We start from the raw sequence: 26,400 nt of genomic DNA, 5'->3' as shown, positions 1-26,400 counted from the left end.
AAAGACAAATGCAATGACAGCGTAAGATCAAGCAAGAAGATTTTTGTTTTTCCTTTAGTGCTCTTTTAAAGCAGAGTACAAAAAGCAGAATGGGAGATGAAGCATTCCAATGTTTGCTAGTCATTGTTTAACTTCAACTTTATTTGCACTTTGCAGAAACATCTGAAGCGTTAAGAAAGGAATCTAAGACAGAGTGCTTACACTAACCTTAAGACAAAGGTAAGCCCCCTTCTTCTAACCATGACAGAAAGTGATACATGTCTGCTAACAGCAGAACAAAAAGGCTTAGCAGCACTAATGATCCAGTAGCAATCAAACAAAACATGCTCTTTTATCCAAGTCCCAGTCCAGTATTTTTAGCACTAGCTACTCATTCACCCAAAACGACTTCTTATCTTTACAAATTGTTAATTTTATAAAACGATAATATTTTGTACAGGAAAAAAGTTAGAGGATCCTGCTATGATATGAATAGGACTCAATATGATAGTAACTGCTGTATAAAATACTTTGCCAAAGTAAAAAAAAAATAGTAATAATAATAATCATAGATCTTCTAAAAATTTTCATTTTCTTGAAAGCACTTTTGGTTCACTTTCTTGAAAGGACAGTATTCCATGTGATTTCTAATACCTTCTTTATGTCAAGGTTAGCAGCCTTCTTCGTAATGTATAACAGCATGTCAGCTCTTAGCTACAAAACTAATTTTGTGTAAATGATCATAAAACACTCATTGAAGTTGTGGGATTGTTTTCACATCAGACTGTTTTCCCCTTCCTCATTTCCAACCAAGCTATATTACACCAATAAGAAATCTTCACCCAAGGGAAAAATATCTTTTTCCCTTGAAGAGGCTCAAGTTTAGATACAGAATGTCTTAGAGACTGAGTATCCAAACCATTGTAAGATTAAATATCAGTAGTAATAGCTATATAGTAGTAATAGCTTTATACAAGAAAAAAAATTGAGACCTTTCCCATCACATTGCAACTTAAGATTGCTTAAGCCTCCAAGACTCTGCCTAAAGCATAAGAAAACTTGTGGTAAGTTGGCCTGGGACTGCAGCTGTCATTTGCGGGTATTCCTAAGACAGAATACAAACTGAATAGGAAATAACCCATAGTCCTAAAAAGTATCTCATCACAAATTGATGAAATTATGGTTTAAGGTGATATTCAGCAAATTTTGAGTACTCTTGATCCGTGGAACACTTAAGTACAAGCTTAAATTTCCTGAAGTTGGGACCCTGTTGATGGGAGCAAGAAATTTTGATGTCTAGATTAATCCTTTAGCATTCATGCTGCTTACATATAGAGGAAACATCAATATAAAGGACAAAAAGCCTCCACCTTAGTTTTCATCCTCTCTTCATAGTTACCTAAAGAAGAGAAGACTGTAAAGAAGTTTCCTAGTGGGCACCAGTCCAATAAAGCCAATTTGTGCATTTACTATTGCTTCCTCCAACGTCTGTCCCAAGTGCTGTAATGTGAAGCCTAGGAGGTCTGTGGTTCAACAGCCTGAACTGGAGCCTGGAAGAAAGCAGGCTTGCTGTAGTTAAGAGAAGACAAAAACTAATCAAGTGATAATGCATTTATTTATTTTAAATTTTTTTGTAACCTTCGGCTACTGTTGCTACAGGCAACAGCCTCACTGCAGTTGAACCATTAGAGCCATTAAACACTGAAGGATATTCTCATGGGTCACAAAAGAACTTCCTAGGGTGCTTCATGTAATAAAATTGTATGTATGTATGTATACATAAACCCACATGTATTACACGTACAAATAAACGGACACAAGATGGCTGCAGAAGAGCCACTGAATCACTGTCTGTAAGCACTGATACAAGTATTTGATCCTCTTTTTGGTATTTGGACATTAGCAGTTAATTTGTTTTCTGGTAACGAGAATATTAGCAAACTGGAGAAAGACCAAGCCAATGTATCTTAAAAAGGATGAGTCACGGTGCTTTTCTGTGCTAAAGGCAACCCAGCTTAAAATGGCTTCATACAGAAGCCAGTAAGTCATAGGTGAAAACTCTGGAGAAGGAACAGAACCACGGAATCAGAGAAGAACGCTTTCCATTCATTAGACAGCATGACTGTCAATTTATTGAGTATCTTCTTGATTCCTTTAAAGAGCAAAAACTATGACAAGGAATTGGGCTCGTAAGGAATTGGGTTTGTTTAGCTTGGAAAAGGGAAGGCTTCAGGAAGACCTCATCGTGGCCTTCCAGTATTTAAAGGGGGAATATATAAACAGGAGGGGGAACAGCTGTATATGAGGGTGGATAGTGATAGGACAAGGGGGAATGGTTCTAAACTGAGGCAGGGGAGGTTTAGGTTAGATATTAGGAGGAAGTTTTTCACTCAGAAGATGGTGATGCACTGGAACAGGTTGCCCAAGGAGGTTGTGGATGCCCCATCCCTGGAGGCATTCAAGGCCAGGCTGGATGTGGCTCTGAGCAGCCTGGTCTGGTGGTTGGTGACCCTGCACACAGCAGGGGGTTGAAACTAAATGATCATTGTGGTCCTTTTCAACCCAGGCCATTCTATGATTCTATGAAAAGAAAGTTCATGTACAAGACAACCAGTAGGGCAAACTGCAGCAATTGCACTCTTTGGCAGTGAGACATCCCAGTGAAGATGCTTAGCGCAGCAGTCATTCACTGCAATTTGTTTCCCAGTGGACTGGATGACAGTTTAAGAGAACAGGGAAGGGGACCAGTACTCCCAGCACAGACCACAACAGGTACTTATTCACTTCCATTTCCTTGGTTCTGTATAAGCAAAAGACAGGAAGAATCTCTCAGGGGATGTGACAAGGAATTCAGACTATCCTCCATCATGAAGAGCAGACTGCACAGGGAAGATGACCTGAACCAAATAAATTACTACTAGATGCTCCCCGATGTGTTAGCTCATAGAGCAATAACCTACTTAAACTATATTAGTGCTGCCTTGTCTTTTTTCAGTATCTGAAAAAATGCAACACTGCAAATGAGACGGGGCATCGATAGGAAATACACCTCATCTGCCCATGTTCACCTACCAATCAGACACACCAAGAAACTTTAAATCAGGTCTCCTCAGATTTTTTTGAGAGACTTTTTTGGCACATAGGTATTTTTGCTCAGTGTGGCATTAAAAAAAAAAAAAAAAAAAAAAACACTTTTTTTCCTCTTTGTAATCTAAAGGAAAAAATAAAAACAACATATTTCCATCCCATTTTGCCCCCCTCCTCCCTCCAATTTCCTCAGTCTTGCCCAATAATTTGTTTAGGAAGACATAATGTGGATCAACTGGCTAACAGACTAACCTTCCCAAATTCATGAAGTAAAATAATCAAATAGTGCCAAAACAACCCTCTATCATTTGCAGAACAGGATTATTCAGCTGTTTGTTTATTAAACAATGTAAGGATTGAAGACATTTCTACCACAGGATCCAGTCCAAGTTTTGCCCATTTTCATAGCCCTGGATCAAATCTATGGCAAATATCCAATATAAATGCAATCTTACAAACAAATGTCCACATAAATTCAGCTCTACAACCACGTAAAGATACTTCACTATTATTATTTTGATTGTCTATGCACATGAACCTTTCAATTCCCAGCCACTAAGGCAGGCAAAGAGGAAACAGGATTAACTCCAGAGTAAACTGCAGCTCAGGTCAGTCAGTTCCTACAGGATGACCAGGCTGGGCTTCTCAGCAGCACTGCTGGAAGCAGGCAGCAGAGTTAACGAGGTGACAGCAGCAACAGGCATAAGAGCAAAAAGCAGAGATGTGAGAAATTTACATCCAGGGTAGTCAGGAAGTCTCCCATTGCCCACTACCTCAGCTAGGAAATACTGCTTTTTGAACCCTCCACAGGAAACTGGAAAGCTGCATTTGAAGCATCAAATGCAAACTGCCTGCCTCCTCTACCTGCCAGGGCCTTTCCCTCAAACCTTACATCATCCATCACCTTCTCTGCCACTCCAGTGAGATTTCTAACTTCTAAGAATCTTTAGCCAGTGACAGCCATTACCAGATTTCCAACCAGGTACATTTGTGCTCTTTCAAACTGTTCCTTCAATTAGGATCACAGCCACAAGATAAACCTTCAAGAGACTGTAATTTTTGTTTTTCAGATTAGCACTTAAAATTATTTTTATAATTACATCTATACAAGAAGGGCACATAACTCATGCAAATCTTTACAATAGTTTGGCAGCACACCCAATACTGGCATGTGACATTATTGTTTCCCAGTACTCTCTCAGTTATCTTGTGGTTTGAGGCTTTCTGGTGAGTCTTTGCCAGTGCTCTGTTGCAGGCTTCATCTTTTGTGGTAGGTATTGTGGAAACTTCAAACAATTGATTCTGGTTCATACCCAAGGCTCTGAGGTAATATTATAATTAAAATTAATGGGAAAGGGATGCAGTTCTAGCTATGGATTGATTCTGTGGTCTTTGTTTCACAAAGGAGGACCCCAAGAGTAAAAACTGTAAGTAATGCTCTATGTTTCAAATGTATCCTGCTCATACTCACCTATTACTGTTCTTACTACCCTCTTCAGTGGTAATTTCTTGGGGAAAGAACCATCAGTGCACCTACATTTGCAGCTTTCAGGATAATACACTTCTGGAAAAGCGAAGGAATTCAGTCTTTTCCTTAGACTTTGTTTTCAGCTACACAGTTCAGCCTTAAAAGCAGTTTAGATTCTATTGTTTCTCCATGCTCTGATTACTTACTATACCTAAAGAGTAAGTCATTTTACATTCTGAAACCATTTTGTAAAGGTAAGAACCCTGAACATCAGGTCTAACAATAAGAAGTTAACCTAAATCCATTTTAATCCTAATGTTTATCTTAATGTTTAAATCTTAAGTCCACATTCTTCACCTCATCTAAGGAGAGAGAAGCTGCAGAGCACGTAAAACTTTTTACAACAGTAGATATCCCTTGTAATCAAAGTCCAACAAAGCTCAAACACCTCAAGTCTTTAAAAAGAAGAAAAAAAAATAACCCTTCTCCCCTCCCCCACATACACACACACACAAGACTTTGGAGAGTCATTAAAGTACAAGTTGGACATGTCCATGCACCTCAGAATAACATACAGCACTAGTATATTCTCATACTGGTTCAGAGTTGTATGCAGGACAGAACTAAGTACTACTGAAGCAATACAGCTCCTTTACACAGTCTTGGCTCCTTTGGGATCATCCTCCATGCAGTTCTATAGATTTAGCTCCAGGATGAGAGGCAGTGGCTGCTGACTTGTTTTCCCTAGGAGCTTCTCTTTGTTCACCTTCCCATAGGTAGGTAAAGGTAAAAGTAGAGCAACTGTCTCACAGGCATAAATGTCCATCTCCAAATCAAGACTTTACATATTTACCCTACAATGCTAACACCAACTCAGTACCCACTAGATCACATTAAGAAATAAAGATCAGTATTTAAATTCCTAGCACTCTCATGAAATTAATTCATATAGTAAAGGAATAGCCTCACCATGAAGAAAGTAACACTTTGTATTTGAATAGTTTGAGCACAAATTTCATTTGACAAGAGGAAGAAAAAATTAAGCAATTTTCCAGCTATTTAAACACAAAGTACAGCTTCAAGCTAATTAATGCTTTACCAGACTAGCCAAACTCTAATAAATTTATACGGTATATTGGAAGTAGCTTCCATAAAAACCACCACCAAGCTAATATGTGAACCTGTGCTGTAAAGTATAGCATTATGAGGGAATCAGAACAAAATAAAGCATCTTACACTTCTCTACAAACAGACAGGAAGCTCTATTTCAGATGGAATACAGATACAGCTCATCAGTCACACGCAAAAATTAACTTCTGTAAATTCCAGTGTCAATAGCACAATAACAATGTCCAACATGAATGATACAAAGGAAGAGAGTATGTATTCATTGTAAAAGTAAGGAATTAAGTCCCACAGAACAAAGGAATGCCGAAGCTCTTCTTTAAAACAAAACTTAACTGGTACCATCATTCATTTTGATTGATTTATAAGTAACAGTATTATTCTCTAGGATGCCAAAATAAACCAATTTTATAGGCTCATAAAATCATAGAATGGCTTGGGTTGGAAGGGGCCTCAAAGACCATCTAGTTCCAATGCCCCCGCCACACACACACAGGGTTGCCAACCACTAAATCAGGCACTAAATCAGGTTGCCCAGGGCCCCATCCAACCTGGCCTTGAACACATCCAGGAATGGGGTATCCACAGCTTCACTGGGCAGCCTGCACCAATAACTCACCACTCTCTTCAGTGAAAAATTTCCCCCTAACATATAATCTGTATCTCTCCTGTTTCAGTCTAAAACCATTCATCCTTGTCCTATCACAATCAGATCATGTAAAAAAGACTCTCTTCCTGTTCATAAGCTCCCTTCAAGCATTTGAGGGCCATGAGTCTTCTCTTTTCCAGGCTGAACAAGCCCAGCTCCCTCAGCCTGTCTTCATACGGGAGGTATTCCATCCCTCTGATCATCTTTGTGGCCCTCCACCAGATCCTCTCCAAAAGCACCACATCTTTCTTGTGCCGGCAGGCCCTGACCTGGATACACAGTACTCCAGATGAGGCCTCAAAAAGGCAGAGTAAAGAGGGACAATCATCTCCCTCACTCTTCTGGCCACCCTTCTTTTGATGCAGCCCAGTATAACTCTTAGCCTTCCAGGTGCAAGTGTGCACTGCTGGTTCATGTTGAGTTTTTCATCTACCAGAACCCCTAAGTCTTTCTTGGCAGGGCTGCTCTAAGTGACTTGCTGAATTTATTTCACAATTCAATTCTTTCTTTTGAAACAGCTGGTTATGACTGGCACCAGAGGCTGTGCAAATCCACATTGACATCAGTGATACTTGCTTCTTGATGAGCAAATGAATCAAATAAGCACAATACACAAATACTATTTTTAAACAGATGTTGATTAACATCAGTCTTTCCTTCCACCAATTGATTTTCTCCACCAATTAGATACCACCCTCACAAATACATTTCCAACTCTGCCCTGGAATTCATAACATGGATCTTAAGACTGGTTTCCTTTCACTTTTGCTAAAACTGTGGTCCTAAACTCAAAAAACCCTTACTCACATAGGCAATCCCATATTTCAGCCTTCCGTTTGATCATCTTCACGTTGTTCTCTACTCTGCTTTTTAGGAAGGGAGGATTATGAGTATACCCTCGTTTCAAAACTTCTGCTTAAGAAGCTTTTCTCTGCTATGGTATCTAAAGGATGCAACCGAACAGTAACTGAACACTATTCAGAAGATCTGCTCCTCTGATGGCAATCTTGTTCAGCATTACCCCTTTCTTCTTCCCTTCACAAATTTATGTCCTTCTGATCCTTTCATTACATCCTGACACTGAAAGTTCTCTCATTCTATGCTAAAGATGAAAATAGTGAAGAAATTACAAACTCTGCTACAACTCTAAATTGGCTCTCCAGCAGCTATTTGTCCATGCACTAGCTTAAAAGATTGCCCAAGGCACCCTGAGGCCAAGGCAATATGGAAGCAACAAGAAAACCACAGTTATTTGGCCGTTGTTTGCTTTGAACACAGCAAGAATCTGCACTTTTGATTTTACCGATAAAAACAGCAGCTCAATTATGCCTACATACTAGTTAAATGATTTCAGGCCTTCCACATCTTCATGTTTTATACTAAGAGCTACTGTCTACAAACATGAAAAAAATCCACAAGTCAGAAGCACTTAAGACATCAGTGGACCAGGAAAGAAAAAAAAACAAAAAAACTTTTTCCCCATGTCCTGTTTCACTCTGTTTAAATCATCCTCACCTGCTAAACCATAGCTACAACATTAGTCTCTGAAAGGTTGTCTACATTTATTCCACACTGTGACTGAAGGGAACTTTATTTACTGCATATTCATTTGTAGAGAAAAGTTAAAGAGTTGACTTTACTGTAAAGGTGAAAATATCCACTGACAAAACTTATAGAAGTGGGCACCGTGGACCTTGTCATGTATAACTAAATTCTCATGCTATTTTTCAGTGTGCAAGTTCAGGAGAAGGAGCAGATGTAACCTTCAAGATCTATGGCTATAAACACCAGGCTAAAAAAAAAAAAAAAAAAAAAAAAAAAAAAAAAAAAAAGAGGGAAAGCTTACACACTTCCAACAAGAGGGAAATAAGTAGCAAGGCAAGTATATTTCAAGGCACAACGTAAGAAATCCACAGTCCTCGTTACAAAACTGAAGATCTTTTCTCCCTCAGATCCTTTCTCCATTACCTACTTGCAGAAGACTTAACAGATTAGACAAACACTGACTCAAAGAAAACTTTACAATTCCAATCCTTATCGCTCACCTTCTACTAGCTGGTCCAAGGAGGAAATCTTTTTGGAGCCATCGATTGTGTAGATTGTTCTCACTCCCTGGGGCAGATTCACATTGTCAGACAGAGTTCGGGTCAGATCAGCCAGCAGAGCTTCAAAAGATCTAAACCGGTCAGGGGAGATGGCATATACAATCCCTTTGAAATACCGGTCTCCGTTACGATAGAAACGAACTTTCTTGGCTTTCTTCTCAGAACTCAGGGTCTGTAGAGTACGGGTTCGATAAAAGCTGCAGTGGGCACTGTGAGTAGGGCTGGGCAAACCATTTACCCGGGACCCTCGGCCATACCGCTGCGCTTTATCACGCTCATCAAAATGCTCCAGCTCCATATCTCTCCCAAACGACATCTCGAAGTTCAATCTAAGGGATATACAAGTAAAGAGGTTGAACAACTTACACATCTTAGCGGAGCTCACCTTCATACATCATGTTATATACAAGACAGATATAGATGACTACTTTCCAGACTGAGAAAAATGCTTGAATGAAGCCGTGCTACATTCACATGTTCATTTTACAGCCCTCCTGACATGCCATAAAAACCGGTTTATAAGTTAGGCTTTTATATGCCACAGAAACACCACTCAGGAAACCAATTGCTAGGCGTACACAAACATTAAAATTTATTCAGTAAGAGCTCTGAAAATGAGGTGACAAAGCGGAGCTACTGGGAAAGAACAAACGGGTCAGCTTTCTACCTTTTCCTCATCTTATATTCAGGCGGTATTTGAGCCCACTCTACCTTCTGGACCATTTGACCCCACTATACTGTTTGTTCCACCCATGATCTCAAAAGGTGTCACTTCAAAACACAGTAATTGCCCAGTGCTTGGCAACAAGTAAGAGCTCCTCAGAGGAACAGACGTTGCAGGTTGGTGATTAGAATTAGAACTATCAATACTAGTAAGGTGACTTGGTGGGTCAAGCCCACAGTTAGAATGTTTTTGCTCATTCCAACCACTTATTTCAGTGGTCTTGTACAAACATTTTGTATACTCCGAACCAACAGATGTGCTCAAACATCATGAAATAAAGAAAAAAAATAATAATAATAAAAGTAAGAAGGTAAAGAAGGAGTCACCTAGCTAGTATTACTCAAAGGACAAGCTGCTTCTGAGCTTAACAATACTTCTTGAAAATTTTGTGTAAGTCCTAACACTAGCATTCAAGTTGCTGGCTGGCAACAGCTTCTTTTGCCAAGAAGACTATCACTGGAGTGATAAATTCAGTGTTGATGGGCAAACTAGCAATTAGCATTACCCATGCTTGACAGTGGCAAAGAGCTTTCTGTACTGGCCAAAATGGGCCCAATTGTTCAATGTAAGTTCACATAAAGGGAAGTTCACTCTTTCAGAAGTGAAATCAAGGAGGCATTTACTTGCTTTCTTTTTGAGTGACACAAGACTAAATACTACAGATCGCACATTAGTCTTCATAAATGATTTTTTAAGTATGAACAAAATTTAGAACAACCAAAAGATTATTAGCTTAGAAACACTTTAAGTCACCTAAATTTGCAGTTCCCTGCAGAACAGCAAAGCACACTAAGTTTATTTATAGCGCAGATACACAGACCTAATTTAGAAGTGGTCTCACTCATTGATTTCCAGTAAAAAGAAAACAAAACAAAAAAAAACAACCTGCAAGCCCAAGCTTTGTTTAAACCACTCATAATTGTATGTCCTTTAAAAAAAAGTAACATCCAGACCTGCTGCAAAGCAGTAGGAACAAACAGTAAGAGAAAACACAAAGAATTACAGATGCTCTAAGCTTACACGAGTTTGCACTAAAACAGGGATCATAGAGCTGGACTTTATTGCTGAAAAACTGCAGGGAATGTGCTCCACAACTTCTCTGAGCTGTTCACGTGCTTGACCAGAGCCAGCACCTAAAGTCAACCACTGTGAGCACAGGGTCTTGAAAACTACTTACCCTGGCTGGGGACAGCTTACTACTCACTCTGCTACATACACACTGCATCATGTGCTCATCTGTAAGGGCAAGATTTAAACTTGCACTATTGGTAGCTTTAAAAGTGTTGCATGTGTGTATATATACACATACACACGCAATATGTATGCATGCATATACATAAAATATGCATGTGAAAAAATTTACTGTATGTGGTGTATGTGCATATATATACATACATGTACATATATGTACAAACATAAAACCATACAGATATAAATATGAATATATATATATATATATAGGCAGGAAAATAATTCCTCTCATCAGTACATATGCACCACTCCAACTTGCAGGACAAGGAATTCACCGTGGCATTTCACTGACAGTTCCCTGAGTTAAATACTAAATATGATTTAATGGCCACAGCTTAGAATTGTGACTACATGCCATGACGTTTCTAAGTTGTTTTATTCCATTTTTAATGGCAGCAAGAAGCTGTTAGTCAGACGTACACGATCTCAGAACTCACAATTCAAAATCTGTATCTGGGAAGCAACGGCAATGATAGGAGAAATGGATTTTCCTTAGGGCTGCTGTTTCATTTGCTCAATTCATCTCGCACACGCACAAAATAGAAGGAAAAATAAGTTACACCAAGATGTAGTTTTTTAAAAGACTCTCAGCTCAAATAATTAGGGGGCATGGGAGAGAGAAGTGTGAGCTGCTGCCCTTCCTTCTGCACGCTGATGCTTTAATCGATAATGGCTGTAATTCCCAATTACGTCCTTTAGAACAGAAATCGTGCTCCTGGAACGACTTGGCGCTGCTAATTACGGCAAAGCGTGTGCAAGCCACAAGGTCGGAGCAGACAAAGAAATTCTAAATAATCGGCTCCGATGTCTCAGCGTTGTGCACACACACACACACACGAGTACAGACAGACGGCTATACAGAAATAGAGGGACACACCCGAGCACACCGCCGTGCCCAGCACTCGCAGCACTGAGCCAAAGCAGCACCCAATGCAGGTGTGGGCGCTTCCATCCGTGGTGTCACACGGCGGAACACGCATCGCCGATGTGACCGACCGGGACTCGCCAATCATCGCCTCAAAGATGAGGAGAGACCGACCGCAAAAAGGAATATATATACAGATAGATACACACAGACACAAGCGGTAGCAGCTTAACAAATACAGATGCCCCGCAGCGCTGGGGAAACGTGTGTGAAACGCGCTGAGGAAACCTCGTGAGAGGCACGGAACACCCAGTCCTGCCGCAACGTCAGCCCCCGCTGACAGAACCGCCGCCGGCCGCGCCGCCCCAGCGCCGGGCAGCACCTGACGCGCTCCCCAGCGCCGCTGCCCGCGATGCCGCCGAGCGCCCCGCCGCAACGAGCGGAGGCCGCCGCCCCACACAATGGGCACAGGTGCACCGCGCCGCGGCGGGCGCCCGACCGACGGCCGCGCCCCAACGGCCGCCCCGCCGCAGCCCCCGGCCCTTACCTGCTGTCCGCAGCCCGGCGAGAGCTTCTCTCCCTCGGAGCTGCCGGCGGGGCGAGCTGGGAAGGCGGCGGCGGCGGGCCGAGCTGGGAAGCGGCTTAGGAGCGGCAGCTCCCTTCCTGCCCCCCGGCGACCACCCGGCTGCGATCGCAGGAGCTGCCGCAGAAAGCGGCTCGGATGCCTTTGTTACGCCTCCCCCGGCTGGAGAGCGCTGCTAGGGGAGCCCAGGCTGCAGCTGCTTCGCCTTTCTGCTGCTGCTGCCGATTGCAGTGATTTGCATTAGCCCGGCCCTCATTGAAATGCGGCTCTTCACACCAGCCTCTCCCGGCGCTCTCTCCAGAGGGCGGCACCGCCGTCCTCTCCTCTCCCCCTCTCTCTCACTCCCTCCCTTCCCCGGGCGCTGCGGGGCTGGCCGGGCCTCGCTGAGGCGCCCGTTTGCGCGCCCGCCCTGAGGTGATTTGTGCCCGCCGCTTCCCTCGCCCCCGGAGCTCGTAGGGGTGAGAGCCGTGTCCCCTGTTGGGCATCTCCAGAAGGTTTGCCTGATCCCAAAGTGCTGAGAGCCCACGTAGTCACTGGAGCCCTGTGACCAGGACCTGTGTGCTCCAGGGCGGGTCGGTCTGGAATTTGGGCACTCACTTTGGAGCTAGGCTTCCTCACGCTACTTGCGTCTTTGCTGGCTGATCCCAGAGGTGATGCACATCCGCAGATCCCACAGTTCTTATGCTTAAGTTTCCCAGAGGATGTTTTTGCCTAAAGGAGTTTTAGACTTCATCTAACTGACTGTCCTCTTAAGCCTGATCCCTTCAGGTCTTGGACCACACATGCGAAATCAACTCACACAAAAATTCAGTTATAATTGATGCTTTCCCCACAAAGACTTGAGTATTCTTGATGTTCATATAGAATAGTCTTATAGAGTATCCTGAGCTGGAAGGGACCTGCAAGGCTCGTGGTGTCCAATACCTGACTCCACACAAGGGTACCTAAAAATTAAGCTGTATTTCTGACAGTGCTGTCCAAAATCCTTGAACTCTGTCAGCTTGGGGCCATGACCCTGTGGAGCCTGTTCCTTGCCCACCACTCTCTGGTGAGGAGCCTTTTCCTAACATCCAGCCTGACCCTCCCAGGTTAAAACATTCTCAAGGTGAAGGGCCAGGTTTGCTTTCCTCTATGCAATTTAACTCTCTTCTGCTTGCCAGGTAAACAACACATAGTCCAGGGGGACGTGAAAGGAAACAAAACACTGTCTGTCCCCTCTGTTCAAGCTGTTCCACTTTGCACTCTGAAAGAATTAAAAATGCATTAGACCAGAGAGAGGGAATTAGTCTGCAACCTAGTGGTTATGGCACTCGGTTGGGAAGGACAAAAGATGGCTTTGTGTGCCTGTATTGGAGACATTTGCTGTGTCTTATATCCATAAATCCAGAAAAAATCAATGGATGGAGACTTCAGCCCAGAGTGCCCTGCTCCCATTGAAGGTCTTTGATCACAACAGAGGCTCCCACTTCACCTTGCTCTTTGGGTCAACACCACCTTCAGCCTATAAAAAACTATAAAGTGTCAAAAGAAGCAGACAATGGAGCATTCCTCTTCTTCCAAGCTCCCCTAGAACAATAGTCAGGCTCTTGGGAGACAGGAGATTTCCTGACGGAGAAAAACTCATTGGTGCTCTGTCTTCAACATCCTGGGGGAGTTCTTGAACAACAAAAATAAAGCAGAGAACAGAAGTAGCAGTGTTCTGGCTACACTTCCAGTTCCCTTCGGTTTTGAAAGATAGATGAGTACCTGAAACCTTCAGAAACACCTTTGCTTGAAAAATTCCTGCACACCAAAGCAATTCAAAACTGATTGTACAGCTCTGTCCTCATTCTCCTACCACCTTACTTTGTTTTTGTGCATACTGGCACTTGATCCTCACCACACAGCCCACGGGGCACTACGACACTTAACTAAGGACTGTCGTTTTTCAGACACAAGTTCCCAATAACTGAGGACCTCCACACTGCATATTTCACCAGTTATATTGCTTTTTGTCTATTGTCCTGAAACTCTTTTGATTTGCGTTTCAGTGTAGCAGGTTCAGCGATACTGGTAAACGTTAGTGTATTTGATTGGAAAAAATTTTTTTTAAATATTCTGGTAATCTCACATTAAAATTATATCCTTAAAACCACTGCTTTTGTAGGTCAACAATCTAATAAAATATTCATGGTGGTCTTAAGTGATAAGAAGAAACAGGAGATTGCGAAGATTACTGATGGAAAAAACTGTCACGGTCCTGACAAAAGGCTGTTCTTTAACATTGTTCAGTGCTGATTTGTCTGACACCATCACAGGTAATGGGGCTTCTGCTTCCCAAAGGAGACATCTCTTCTAAGTGGAATTCCTCCAATTACATGATTATTTTTTTTTCTGACAATCAGGTTAATGGAAAATTTCTTATGTTTCAGTTCATTACTTCCAGCTATTGTGCCCTGTGTTCACGAACATCATTTATTTATCCCGTTGGTGTTTACTTCTCTCTGACATGTATTATTTATGCCTAACCTAAGTGTGCAAAATACTTTGCAGATGTTCAAGAAAGATCCTCACTGATTACATTACACATTAAAATAAGTTTTGAAAAGTATGCAAAGGTTAAAATAAAAGAACTCAGTATAAGTAAATACTAACGTATAAATCTAATAGGTAATTGTATTTAAAATGTGTTATATTTCATCCATTTGCAGTGTCATGTTTAACATAAAGACACAATACCTCATGGTCTGCTTCCTTCTGTTGCACATTGTTACTGTGTTTGTGTTTTAAAGAACTTTGAGAGATGCTTCTCCTTTTTGTTTTTCATTTTTGTCTACAGCTTACACAGAACGATGCAATTGTAAACAGAAGCAAAGATGACACAGATTGTTTCAACAGCCACATTGTCATTCCGTTAAATAAATGTACTGTTTTTCTAACACGGAATTGTCCTCTTAACTTTCGTTTGGATAGAGTTAGGAACTTGGACTTCCTATCTCTGTCATTGTCGGTTGGGTTTTTCAGATCCAATGGCATTCTAGCAGTACTTTTCTGAGCATTTCTAACTTTTAAGCACTGCTTTGAAGGAATTGGATACAGTGGAATTGGATACAGTTATGTCATCACCAATGTGTCTATCTCTTCAGGCCGTGCCAACTGCCTTGGAACATTGTTCTGGGAGCTTCTCTTATCTGGCTAACCACTGTGACCCCTAAATCCTAGTTAGAGCCACTGCTTTCCAAGACGCGGTCTCCAGACTTCTAAACGTGACCTACATTCTTTGTTCCTTCTGAATGACCTTTCATACAGCTGTCTCAAAAAGCATGTTCAAATAATCCTGGCTTACTAAAGGATGTCAAATTCCCTATAGAAAAAGTGTTTTTTCTTTGCATTATTTAGTACTCTATGCATTTTAAGTCATCTGCAATTTTACTAGTCATGCTGTTAAATATTCCTTCAGATCACTCATAAATTTATGTAGTAGTAGAGGACAGCATTTTCCAATATATGGGGCTTGATTCCCCAAGGCAAGAGTGCCAAGGGTGTGTTTGGAAATCATTCTACTTCATGTCAGAGTGGCACCTGGCTCTCGGGATGCCGACGCAGGCTGAGAGCTGGTGCTGACATGGTGATGTGTTCTGTCAGCAACCAGCCTGTGCCAGCTCCCAGCTGGGACCCAAGCAGCTGGAACAGCACTGGACAGCTTTCAAAGGGTTCTGGGGTGGGCAGCATGATCCTTGAGACTCCAGAGATATTTTGGAAAGAAATCTCTTGAAAAAGATCAGAGCTCTACGAACTGCTAGTGATTTACCCAAGGGAGAAGTATTTGCTGTTTATAGTCACTTTTGGAGACCTATCATTCAGCTGGTTTTTAATTAATTATTATCCATTACACTGATTTTGTGTAACACTAATCACTTAATTAGATTGATGAGCTGCTGAGTCTCTGTTGCTTCTGTGAATGTATGTCAATGCAGTTACCTCTATCAATCATATCAATCATAGGCTCTCACCCAGAAGGCTAACAAATTTTATATGCTCATTGGCACTAATTACACAATCATTATTCATATTGATTTTATCACATATCAGGACTTCAGTTATCTTACCTGCTACTGATTCTGGGATAGATAGAATTTTATTCTGAAGATTATTTTTATGTAATTTAAATGCTAGCACAACCTTCGCTCTGAGCGCATTTTTAATACTTCCTTAATATTCTTTATTTTCTTAAACAGCAACATTAATTGCTCAGGCACTCCAGTAATGAATTATTTTTAGACTTAAAGTAAAAATGCATTAGAAGTTATTTATGTGTTATAAAGCAGTTACATATTATAAAGCATGCCACATACATAACAAGAATGTGACTACGTTGTGCAGAAATGTCCACTGAATACTTCTGTTTGTTCTGCACTGGTTTTGACAATTTCAACTGGTTCTAATAACAAACCTGTGACATTGCTAGTATTTATTTCATTCACAATAGTGTGTTTTTTTAATTCCTCTCATTAGTATATCTGACTGTAAAATTCGTCATTGCTGATTTATCGTGTTTGTTGTTGAATGAGTAAATAAAAGGTTTATACTATATTTTCTGTCCTTCTGTATTTCCTCTTCAGTAAGGATATTTAGAACAAAAGGTTATATCCTTTCTCATTACACAATTCAATTTTTTGTTGCTAGTAAAATCATTCACAGTTAAAGACCTTTTATCTTGTTTATTCTGCCGGTAACTAATTTTATCAAGAAATTTATCCTTTTAAAGCAGATTACAGATCAGGTCTAAACTTGGTTAGCATACAACAGATGGAATTACATGCTGGTAATTGTGTAAGACATTCTTAAAGTTATTTATACCTGTATGTCCATTGGAAAGGGATTCCACTCTAAAGTGAATCTTCTTGGATGTGACATTATTTTCTTTTGTGTTAGAAAATTTTGGTTTTTTGATACTACATGGATTTTAATTATGTCAACAGAAGACCTCCAGTATGATTTGTCACAATTTTTTCTCCTATCTTTTTTCTTTCAGACATTATTCAGATATTTCAGATGTCATAAAGTACATGTTTAAAAAGCTGTCTATCTGATTTTATTTGCTTGCCTGTATTGGTTAACAGGTTGAACCCCAAACCTTGTCATCTGGGATTACCCAGTAGAAACTGATCATTCAGGTGGCAGACCAAGTCCTCCCTGTGAAACAACTCCATACATCTCCACAACATGCTACACTGTCATGTAATATAGCTAGATAATTATCTAAGTAAACTGCTACTAAAATCGTTCATCTATCTACGTTGCCAAGAAGCTGAATTGGAATAGTTCTGATGTGCAGGATTTGAATTTTTGCTGGGCTTTAGTTCAATCTAATTAAAGCAAATTGATATTCTTTGCTGACTGCTCACATTTGGCAGAAGCATTTTTAATAATTTAGAACATGCACGTTCACAGTAAACCCCAGTTTCAGTAGTATTCACGTGCTCTGAGAATACAGGAACTTTTTCATTATGAGTGAAACCTGAAATGTTTATGAGTATAAATGCACAAAATGTACATAGATCTTTTGGAATGACCTAAGGGCAACATATATGGAAGCCTAGCATTTGAAAAATAAACTAGACAGGTTAGGATTGGGAGACATTTTTTACAAATACCATTTTTATAAAACAAAATACTTTCTGGCTGGGTGAGGTTTTGAATGCCATTCTCTCCCCTGTTTTTCACTAATAGATTAGAGGTGTTGCTTCAACTGAACTGCCATTTCTTTCCTTATGCAGCCATGGAGGGATCCTGGTCACTGCTTATATGGTCTGAAGAGGCACCTTTACGGGTGGTCCTTCCACTCAGCCACTGCATGGCTAAGCACAACACCCAGTAGAGGTGATTCCAGGATGTTTAATTAAAGATTCATCTTTCAGATAACATAAACAGCTAATAAACAGAGAAGGTAAGTAATCATAATTGACAGCTTTCTCCCCTTCCTCCAAAAACTGCCTAAAACTGTACTCAGGTTGATGTTGAACTTTAGATGTTGAAGTACAACTTGAAATCTGCCCAACACACTTCTAGATAGTTCTGGATACCTGCAGTTCTACCACACCAAGCTAGGATTACACCAAAGTACATTAAAACCTTGATCTTGAAAGCTCTCCAGATGTCTTTTAAAATTTTTAAATGACAGTGATCTTGGACGATTCAAAATTGAATATCTCTGAGAGCTGCTGCTTAGCATTACTCTTTAGAAAAAGTGAGGCAAGAGCTTTGGGCTGCAAAATACAAATGTCTTTTGTAATTTTAAAACTTTGGGAATTGACAGCTCAATCATCTGATGAGAAATAGGACTTTTCCTGTCTATACAGTAGCAATGATTTTGTGGGAGAACTAATGGTGCCTAGAAGAGAACGAGGTAGCAGTTTTGTATCACTAAATAGCTATTTTTCTGCTCGTCCATATGGTTATATTTTCAAAGTGTAGGTGCAGTCAGATTAAATACATTCCTATATAGCTTCAAACATGAGTTTTTATAATAAAAACCTGTTACTGTTAATATCCAGAAAGAACTCAAATGTAAATCTTAAGATTACATTCAAACCATTGTTGGTAGGGAGGAAAGTCGTATTAAGAAAGTTAATCCACACGCTCTTAGATGTAACAAAGCGAAACTTAATTTGCCATGAAAGTGGAATTCAGAGTCTTGTGTTTTGAAGGACTCATTAATTTTGGTTTAGTATAGGAAAGTTTAGTGTAACAAATCCCTTCAAAATTTATGAGCAGCTGTTTCACATGGTTTTATATAGACCTTTTGGAGTTATATCTCTTTATATCTTTAAAGAAAGTAACCTTAAGTATGAATGGTTGAGGTTGTGAAGCTTGGTAATGCTTATCCATGTGGATAAACTGCATTGTTTAAATTTAACAACGAATTGATGATATGGCCCTAGATAGTGACATTAAAATCTCCCTTTTCATTCTTCCCTTTTGGTTGATAAAAGCTTAGAGGAGACTGCCTCCAAACTGTATTCTTGTTTCTCTGTTTAATTTTTCCAGGGTTATTATATTTAGAATGATCTGAACATCAGAAAACCCAATTGTCAAATGGCACAAATGCCTGGGATTTTTTGTTCTCTGAAATGCCACTGTGGAAGGAATCAGAGGTTAAATAGATGCAGAGCTAGCATGGGCTCAGAAGCTCTTGTTTAAGCCAGTTTCACCCATTTTTCAATCTTGTTAGTTGCACAGGTATCAGAGAAGAGCAAGATCATCTCTGTTCTTTCATACGTCAAGTTTCTTTTCAAGTCTAGTCCTTGAATAGAATTCCTTTTTCAGAGATCTTTCACACTGATGTCAGGATTTCCACAGTAAATCGAGGTACCCCTGTAAGGCAAGGTGACAAACTTAAACACTCATTTCTCACTCCTTAACACTGCTGTAGTGATGTTAGCACCTTGTTTTTCCAAGTGGTAAGTTATTTTGGTGTATGAAGAGTGACTGATATGGTTACATAGAAATCTTCAGCAGATTTTTTTATTATTATTATTTTGGTCCAAGTCTGCCTTTATTTATCCTCTTTGGAGCCTTGCATTTCTCCTATCCCTCAAACGGTCTCAGAATTGAACTACTCCATTTATCATCCAAAATTTACCCAAAAGACTGGTTGAATTTGTGTGTCTTTGAGATTCTGTATGCAGTAGACCTGTCAAGTGTCTGAAACGTACTGAAACAAATCCTGCCTCTCCTCTTTAGCTCTGCCTGTACCTCATGCATTCATGCAGCACAACACATTACTTTCCTCATGTTCTTGAGATGCTGGCCTACCCCTGCAATCCCTCCCCTCCTCCTCCTCTCAAGCACATGCCATAAGGTGCCAGACACATCCCACACCATAGACCAGTCTGCAGTGCTCTCTCATGCGCAGAAGAAAAAGATAATTAAGGAAAATATGAAGATTTGAATGCTTCTTAAAAGCAAAGTATGGCTTACTTTACAGAAGGAACAAAGCTTTTAGGGAAAATTACTTTAAAATAATCTAAAATATAAATAATAACCTAAAGCCCTACAATTTTGTCATGGTCATCCACAAAGCAGCAGTTTTATTGAAATATCCCAGAAGTGCTCTCCATGCCTCAGTTTTGTTCTTGCTCCCTCTGTCTCATAAGGTCCTTTTTTACCCTGCTATCATTCTCTCAGTCTATGTATTCACAGACCCTTTTGGTTTTGCCTGCTCAGCAGGAGCCTTCGGAGCCTATGGCTCTGGTTGTTGACCCTTAGCAGCATATCTGTATGTTAGAGCAGCTAAACTGAGCACATTTCTTCTTTACTGCCTGTTTCCTCTGGCAAAGTACTGCCAGATCAGTCCTAATATAGCAGGCATCCCATACACATAATCTCTCTCAGAACAGCACTAAATTTAACACGGTCATTAAAAAATGCTGTTAGGGATTCATCTCATAGACCTGTTACTATTCTGCTGCCTGCAAAATAAAAGACTAGCGCGCCATCTTCATTGTGCCAAATATTTATGAGTTGCAATCAGAGACTCTTAAGATAAATTTACCTCAGCAACTGGGGGGAGTGCATGAAAAGGGGAAGGAATTAAAATGAAGTTGCAAATAAAGCTGAGAATTTCTGTGCTACAAGCGTTGCCATGTCAACCTGAGTTATGCAGCATCACATTTCAGTTCTATTCAAGCCCCCTTCAAAGGCTTAGCAGCTAACCAGGATGTTGTAGATGGATTTTTAGCTGATTATGGCATCTTTGCTTGATAAATCTTGCTTAACCACATTCTTTCTTTTCTGGGTAATATCAAATGAAACCGAGTGACAAAGTACATCCATGCAGATGGTTTATTATATAAGAGATAATTGTTTGTCCCACTTTAAAAGTACTACATCCCGCAGGAAACATGAGACTCGATCACTTTAAGATGGCAAGTAATTTAATATAAATTATTATTTCTTACACATAGCAGTGAGAAGCATGCAACCTCAGTATCCTGTGTTATGTATTAGTTTCAGATGCTATCCTTTTAAGCTAGTATGTAAATATTTCCTCTGCTCTAGCAAACCTCTTGAAGTCAGCGTAGATTTCCACTGCTGTCTGGCAGAAGTCTAAAGGCTTTTATTGAAAACTGAAGCAATGTAAAGTTTGTTAGATGATCTCTCAAAAAAAAGTTTTCTTTAAGTACTTATATACTATGGACTTTTGAATTATTAGTTTACCATTTAAAATGTTATAAGGAGTATTAATTCCAGGTTCAGCATCATGTTTTTGAGGGTTAGATAGGCTGGTACTCAACAGAATCTGGTGGATAGCTATTGAGGAATTACGTTTTTACCACTTCTCATTTCAGTTGAGCTGACAGTATTCACATTTAAATATATTTCCAATAACAAAAAAGGTGCTGGAAAAAAAAATGTCTCAGAGGCAAAATAAAAGTATCAGCAAACATTGACTGAAATTTGCATTCTTAGTAAAGATCTTAGATGCTTTATTTTTCTTTCATTTTTGAGTAAAACAGTCCTAGATCTGTAAAGGGAAAAATGATAAATTAATTGCAAAATACCATGATAATTACTTAGCTAGCTGAAAGTCACTAATAATTTAAAAGTGATTAAAACCAATTTATCATAAGGTGCAGAAAGTTCCCATGCAGTGAAGAGAGATGCTGCAAACATTGTTCTCAGAGCAGCAGAATGCACAGAGTTCAGTCAGTAGCCTTCACCGATCCTTTGAAGTCTGATGGTGAACGAGCTGCTCAACTCTGTCCTCAGCCTGGTTGAAAACACCCCAGCTCCACTAATTTCTCTCCTCTTCGCTGCTGAATTTCTTGGCATTTTAAAGAATTCACAGAATTACAGAATCACCAAGGTTGGAAAAGACCTTCAAGATCATCCAGTCTAACCATCGACCTATCACCAATAGTTCTCACTAGACCATATCCCTCAACACAAAATCCAAACGTTCCTTGAACACCTCCAGGATCGGTGACTCCACCACCTCCCTGGGCAGCCCATTCCAGATCTTGATCACTCTTTCAGAAAAGCAGTATTTCCTAATGTCCAGCCTGATCTCTCCTGGCACAGTTTGAAGCAATTCCCTCTGGTCCTATCACCAGTTACACAAGAGAAGAGGCCGACCTCCAGCTCACTACAACCTCCCTTCAGGTAGTTATAGAGAGCAAATTCAAAATTCAATACTTGACCCCAGTATTTGAGCTCTCTTTTCTTGTGTCCAGACTGAGCTGCTGGAGGGTGTAGATGTTGAGGAGGTAACTGATAGACGTGGCTTGCTCCTTGTTCCTTGTGCTGCCCAGCATATTCCCCAGACATCCGTAATCTTAGCAGGAAAGCTTGTCTTCTTAGGTTACGCTGCATTGCATAACAAAAGCAGATAGATTAGAAAGAAAGCAATAATAATAACAATAACAACAATAATAATAACTGAAGAATAAAACTTAAGAATAATAATTATTTTTCAGGTGTGTGAATGGTATTGAAAAACATATTCAGAGAGAAATGCTTTTAGTAGACTTATAGGAAAAAATAATACTGATAGAAGTTGGTAGTTGTATTTCTGAGAGAGCTGAAGTGTGCCAGAGCAAGCTAAGTCAGAGCTCCATAGCAAGAGATACTTGAGCACCTGGGGTAAAAAATGCTTCTTCTTCCTTTCTCATTAAATAGATACTGCCTCATTGTTGCTGGAGGTACTGTCAGCCCAGCTGAAGTCCTTCTGTTTCCCCACTGACACATGCTATATAGTGCAAAGCCAGAAGATTTGCCCCAGATTCATCATCTTTTCTGTTCTGTGTGAGAAACCACAAAAAAACTGCAGGAAAGAAGATGTAATAGAGATTTTCCTGAACTCCCTGCTGAGTTTGTGTTCATACTTTTTCATTCTGAGAATAGGCAGGAGACACAGAATTTCTGGATGAGAAAGGATAAAGCAAGCACCAAGCTGGTTTAAAAAAGAAGAAGGAAGGCAAATACAGACCTTCAAAAAAGGTGCTGCATATTATATAGTATTACAGTTATCTAATGACAATATTCACATACAAAGTCACTGGTGTTATTAGTGGGAATACTCCCATATAGGTCATCTATCAAATGTTCTTACAGTCAACGTGCAAGATAAAATAAAAATTATTATTAAAGGTTTTAAAGGGCTCTAATTGCTGCCCGTGTTTGGTCAGTCTCACTTGTATTCCAGCGTGCTGACAGAAAACAGTGAAGTGTGGTACATCTTCCAAGCTGTAAGCAAAGCAAGCTTTTGTGGGGATCCCCTCTACAAATAATGTGGCTGATTTATTCATTTTTCTTTATCATAAGAATATACAGCTTTATTTAGTTGTTTTTTATCCTTAGGTATGTAAGGATTTCCAGCATATTCTCACCCAGCAGAACAAAAGCAGAATGGATATGTTCCTGTGGAGACATTTTTAAGAAAAGCTAGGTGAGTGTATATTCTGAGAATTGAAGGACTGCACATTCGTATAGCAGAGAAGGATGATTGCCACGTGGGAGCTGAGAGGAAGAATCTGAGAAACAGGCTTCTGGGAGGAAAGCGGAGGGGGAGATTGGTTGTGTAACTAAGAGGAAGGACAAGGCATGCCTACAAGCCAGATATAAGATGATATTCTTTGAGGAGAATCAGTAGTAATTAGAGACAAACAGGAAAAGGATATGTGCATACTCATATACCCACATGAAGCAGATGGCAAAATTAGATGAGAGAGGGTAACTTTTTAGACTGCATAGGCCCTCTTGTATTATGTATCCTGCCTTCTCCGTCCTTTTTTACCTGAATCTTATATATCTATATATATATAGATATAGATATAGATATACATAGATTTTTTTTTTTTTCTGGCATACAGGAATGAGCTAATCTGCAGGAAATCTAATTGCCTTGTTTTTAAAAAGTCAGAAATGTATGTCAGTGCTCTTAAAGAGAACTTATCCTATCCAAACACTCATAAACCTAGTTCTCAGAAATCCAGGCTTAAACTTTAATGTCTGTAACACACCAGCTCTCTGAGAGGTGCAACTCATCGGTTTCTAGGCCTTTCATTTGAAAACACTTGTCACGGTGTGATCTGCGCAATGCTGGCACGCATGTCCTACCTATCTGAGTGCTGTTAAAGAAAAGACTGCCATTTGTTTTATGAATCAGCACAGTGCATAGAGAGAAGGTCAGGTGGTGGTCTTTCACATGTGACTGTAACACAGGTGGTGCATAAATAATCCTTAAATGTTGACAGGGAAAATATTGGGCCACTGGGTGTAAGATTCCCCTTTTCTACGTAGTACCAATTTAGATTATAATCAAATGTTTAATCTTGCAATTATTAGATTATGTATAGAATATGAACACGTTTATAAATTTAACTATTCTGCTGTACAAACAATTAGAAATTGTTGTTAGTTGTTAATTAGACCTATGGAAATTTGTACTGTGTAGTAAAAAAGAGGGTATATCTGCATATCTGCCTCTCCTTAGCAAATGCTTGGGGAATGCTGTGGAGACAAAATGCTAAGTTTTTAGCATAGCTGTGTTTAGTGGAAGGCAAACCCATTTCCTTTCTGATACTGCAGCTCATATAGAGCTCCATGCAGAACTGTGATACAAGGTGTGTCTTAAGCAGTAGCGGACAGCACGTGCTCAGCTTAGGTTCTACCCTATACCCTCATAAAGCCTTAATCCTCCAGTTTGTCCATCACTCTACTGCAACTCTGTGTTCCTTAGGCACTATCTAGTCTGATCTCTTACTTCTGCCATCCAGGTGCAACGCGTCAGTGCAGGATTCCTCTGTCACCTTGAATTTTCTGGTTGTTTTCTTTCTTAGGCTGATTTTGAAAGAGAGGTGAGAAGATATGTTTTGATACTTCATGTTTTATCTTGACTGCAGCAGCGAAAAGAGCTGAGAGCACCTGCAAATTAATTTTGCCACTGATATGATATGCTGATCATAAAATTATGCTTATAAAAACATTCAACTCAATTCTTTTTAGATTTGAAGCATCTTCATCAGCAAATACAGATGTTGAAGTTTCAAATTTATCTTCTGAATACTTAGGAGAGACTTCTGCATCATGAATAGTTCTTTACAGAAAGAGTGGTGAGGTGCTGGAACAGGCTGCCCAGAGAGGTTGTGGTAGCCCCGTCCCTGTAGGTGTTCAAGGCCAGATTGGATGGGGCCCTGGGCAGCCTGGTCGAGTATTAATGGGGAGGTTGGTGGCCCTGCATGTGGCAGAGGGGTTGGAGATTCATGATCCTTGAGGTCCCTTCGAATCCTGGCTATCCTGTGATTCTGTGAAAGGTGGGGTTTTTTTTTGTTATTGTTCTCTTACAGAAAATAAGAAGCAATTTCTAAATCCCTAAAAGAAAAATAGAGGAAAAATACCAAAGGGATGATATCACAGAATCACAGAATTGAGGGGTTTGGAAGGGGCCTGAAGAGATCAAGTCCAATCCCCATGTAAGAGATGATACTAAAGAGAGCTGAGTGTGAGTGACCTGGGCTGAGTGACATGGGTTAGGTAATGCAACTCTTATGAAACAAACCAAGATTATGCATGTGTTAATTGACACCTGCAAATAACTTAATCTGAAAGAAATCAATAAAATTAAATACTCAGTGAAATCTCTTCCTTCAGTATTCGTGGAATTTTATTTTAGAAATAACAGAAAATACTGTGCATGACTAATATTTTAAAGGAAAAGGCTAGGAAATGAATTAAAATGTAATTACATAGGAAAGATTACATCTCTTCAAAGCTGTGAGAACAGCTCTCATGAATGAACTCCATTCTATGATTCTATGATTCTATGATTCTATGAATTCAGCTTCACTAAAGCACAGCCAAGTTTGAAAAGTTATGTTTAACTGTCCATCTTATGTTTACACATTTGGGCTAAAGAGAATCTCAACCTAATTCAGTACATTGTTAACAGTGGCAAAAAACTTTATCATTTCAAGGGCTGCAGGAACAGTAGAAATCTGGCATGTGAATGAAAGCTGAGGATGGATTTAACAAAATATAGTTTATGGCTGGACACTGTTTCCCCAGGTCAACAAGGCATCTGTTTTATTATGAAGAGATATGATGTACCCAAAGAGCTAACTTTTGATCTTCCAAGTCATTGAATTGCAGACATTTTTCTTCAGAAGACACAGCACAGAAGGTCTGTACAAAGTGGTATTGCTCACTTAAACTCTGAATACAGTTTGGGACTCAGTGCATGCACTGAAGTGGGAGCCAAAGTTAGCTATATAGACTTACCTGAATGTTTCTGTGGAATGATATACACTAATGTGTTTGGATGCCTCAGATTAAAAATAAATAAATAAATTAATTAAATTGCATGAAATAAGGATAGGAACAATGCATGAATATGTACATGCTGGAGCCAGGAGGCTGAGTGAAAGTTCTGATTTAGTTTGTTGTTGCTAACACAGCTGTGAGTTTGGCCATTGGTCAGCTTGAATAAGTGGTAAATCTTTATATCTTTGGCTGTACCTTCATTGCTAAATGTATTCACTCCAGGGGCATTTCCTTGCCTTGTGCCATGTGGTGCAGAACAG

General features: G+C 39.9%; 1 protein-coding gene across 4 annotated transcripts in view; it reads right to left on the bottom strand.

Annotated features, from left to right (window-relative positions):
- The window catches only part of DCLK1 (doublecortin like kinase 1), a 229,717-nt gene extending 217,604 nt beyond the window's left edge, over positions 1 to 12,113 (bottom strand). For 2 of the 4 annotated variants that reach the window (XM_085216017.1, XM_085216015.1), the window contains exons 1-2: positions 11,801 to 12,112; positions 8,354 to 8,742 (exon numbers count right to left, since the gene is read on the bottom strand). In XM_085216017.1, the coding sequence (XP_085072143.1) occupies positions 8,354 to 8,729 (376 nt within the window). In that variant the 5' untranslated portion in view covers positions 8,730 to 8,742; positions 11,801 to 12,112. Of the gene's footprint in view, positions 1 to 8,353; positions 8,743 to 11,800 lie in introns of all 4 variants that reach the window. The other 2 variants (XM_085216016.1, XM_085216018.1) reach the window with 2 other exon arrangements.
- Positions 12,114 to 26,400: the final 14,287 nt, after the last annotated feature.

Source organism: Meleagris gallopavo, chromosome 1 (genome assembly GCF_905368555.1).
Source record: "Meleagris gallopavo chromosome 1, MGAL_WU_HG_1.1, whole genome shotgun sequence".
NCBI lineage: Eukaryota > Metazoa > Chordata > Aves > Galliformes > Phasianidae > Meleagris > Meleagris gallopavo.
The sequence above is the reverse complement of the archived record's forward strand: the minus strand, read 5'-3'. Positions and strand labels throughout refer to the sequence as shown.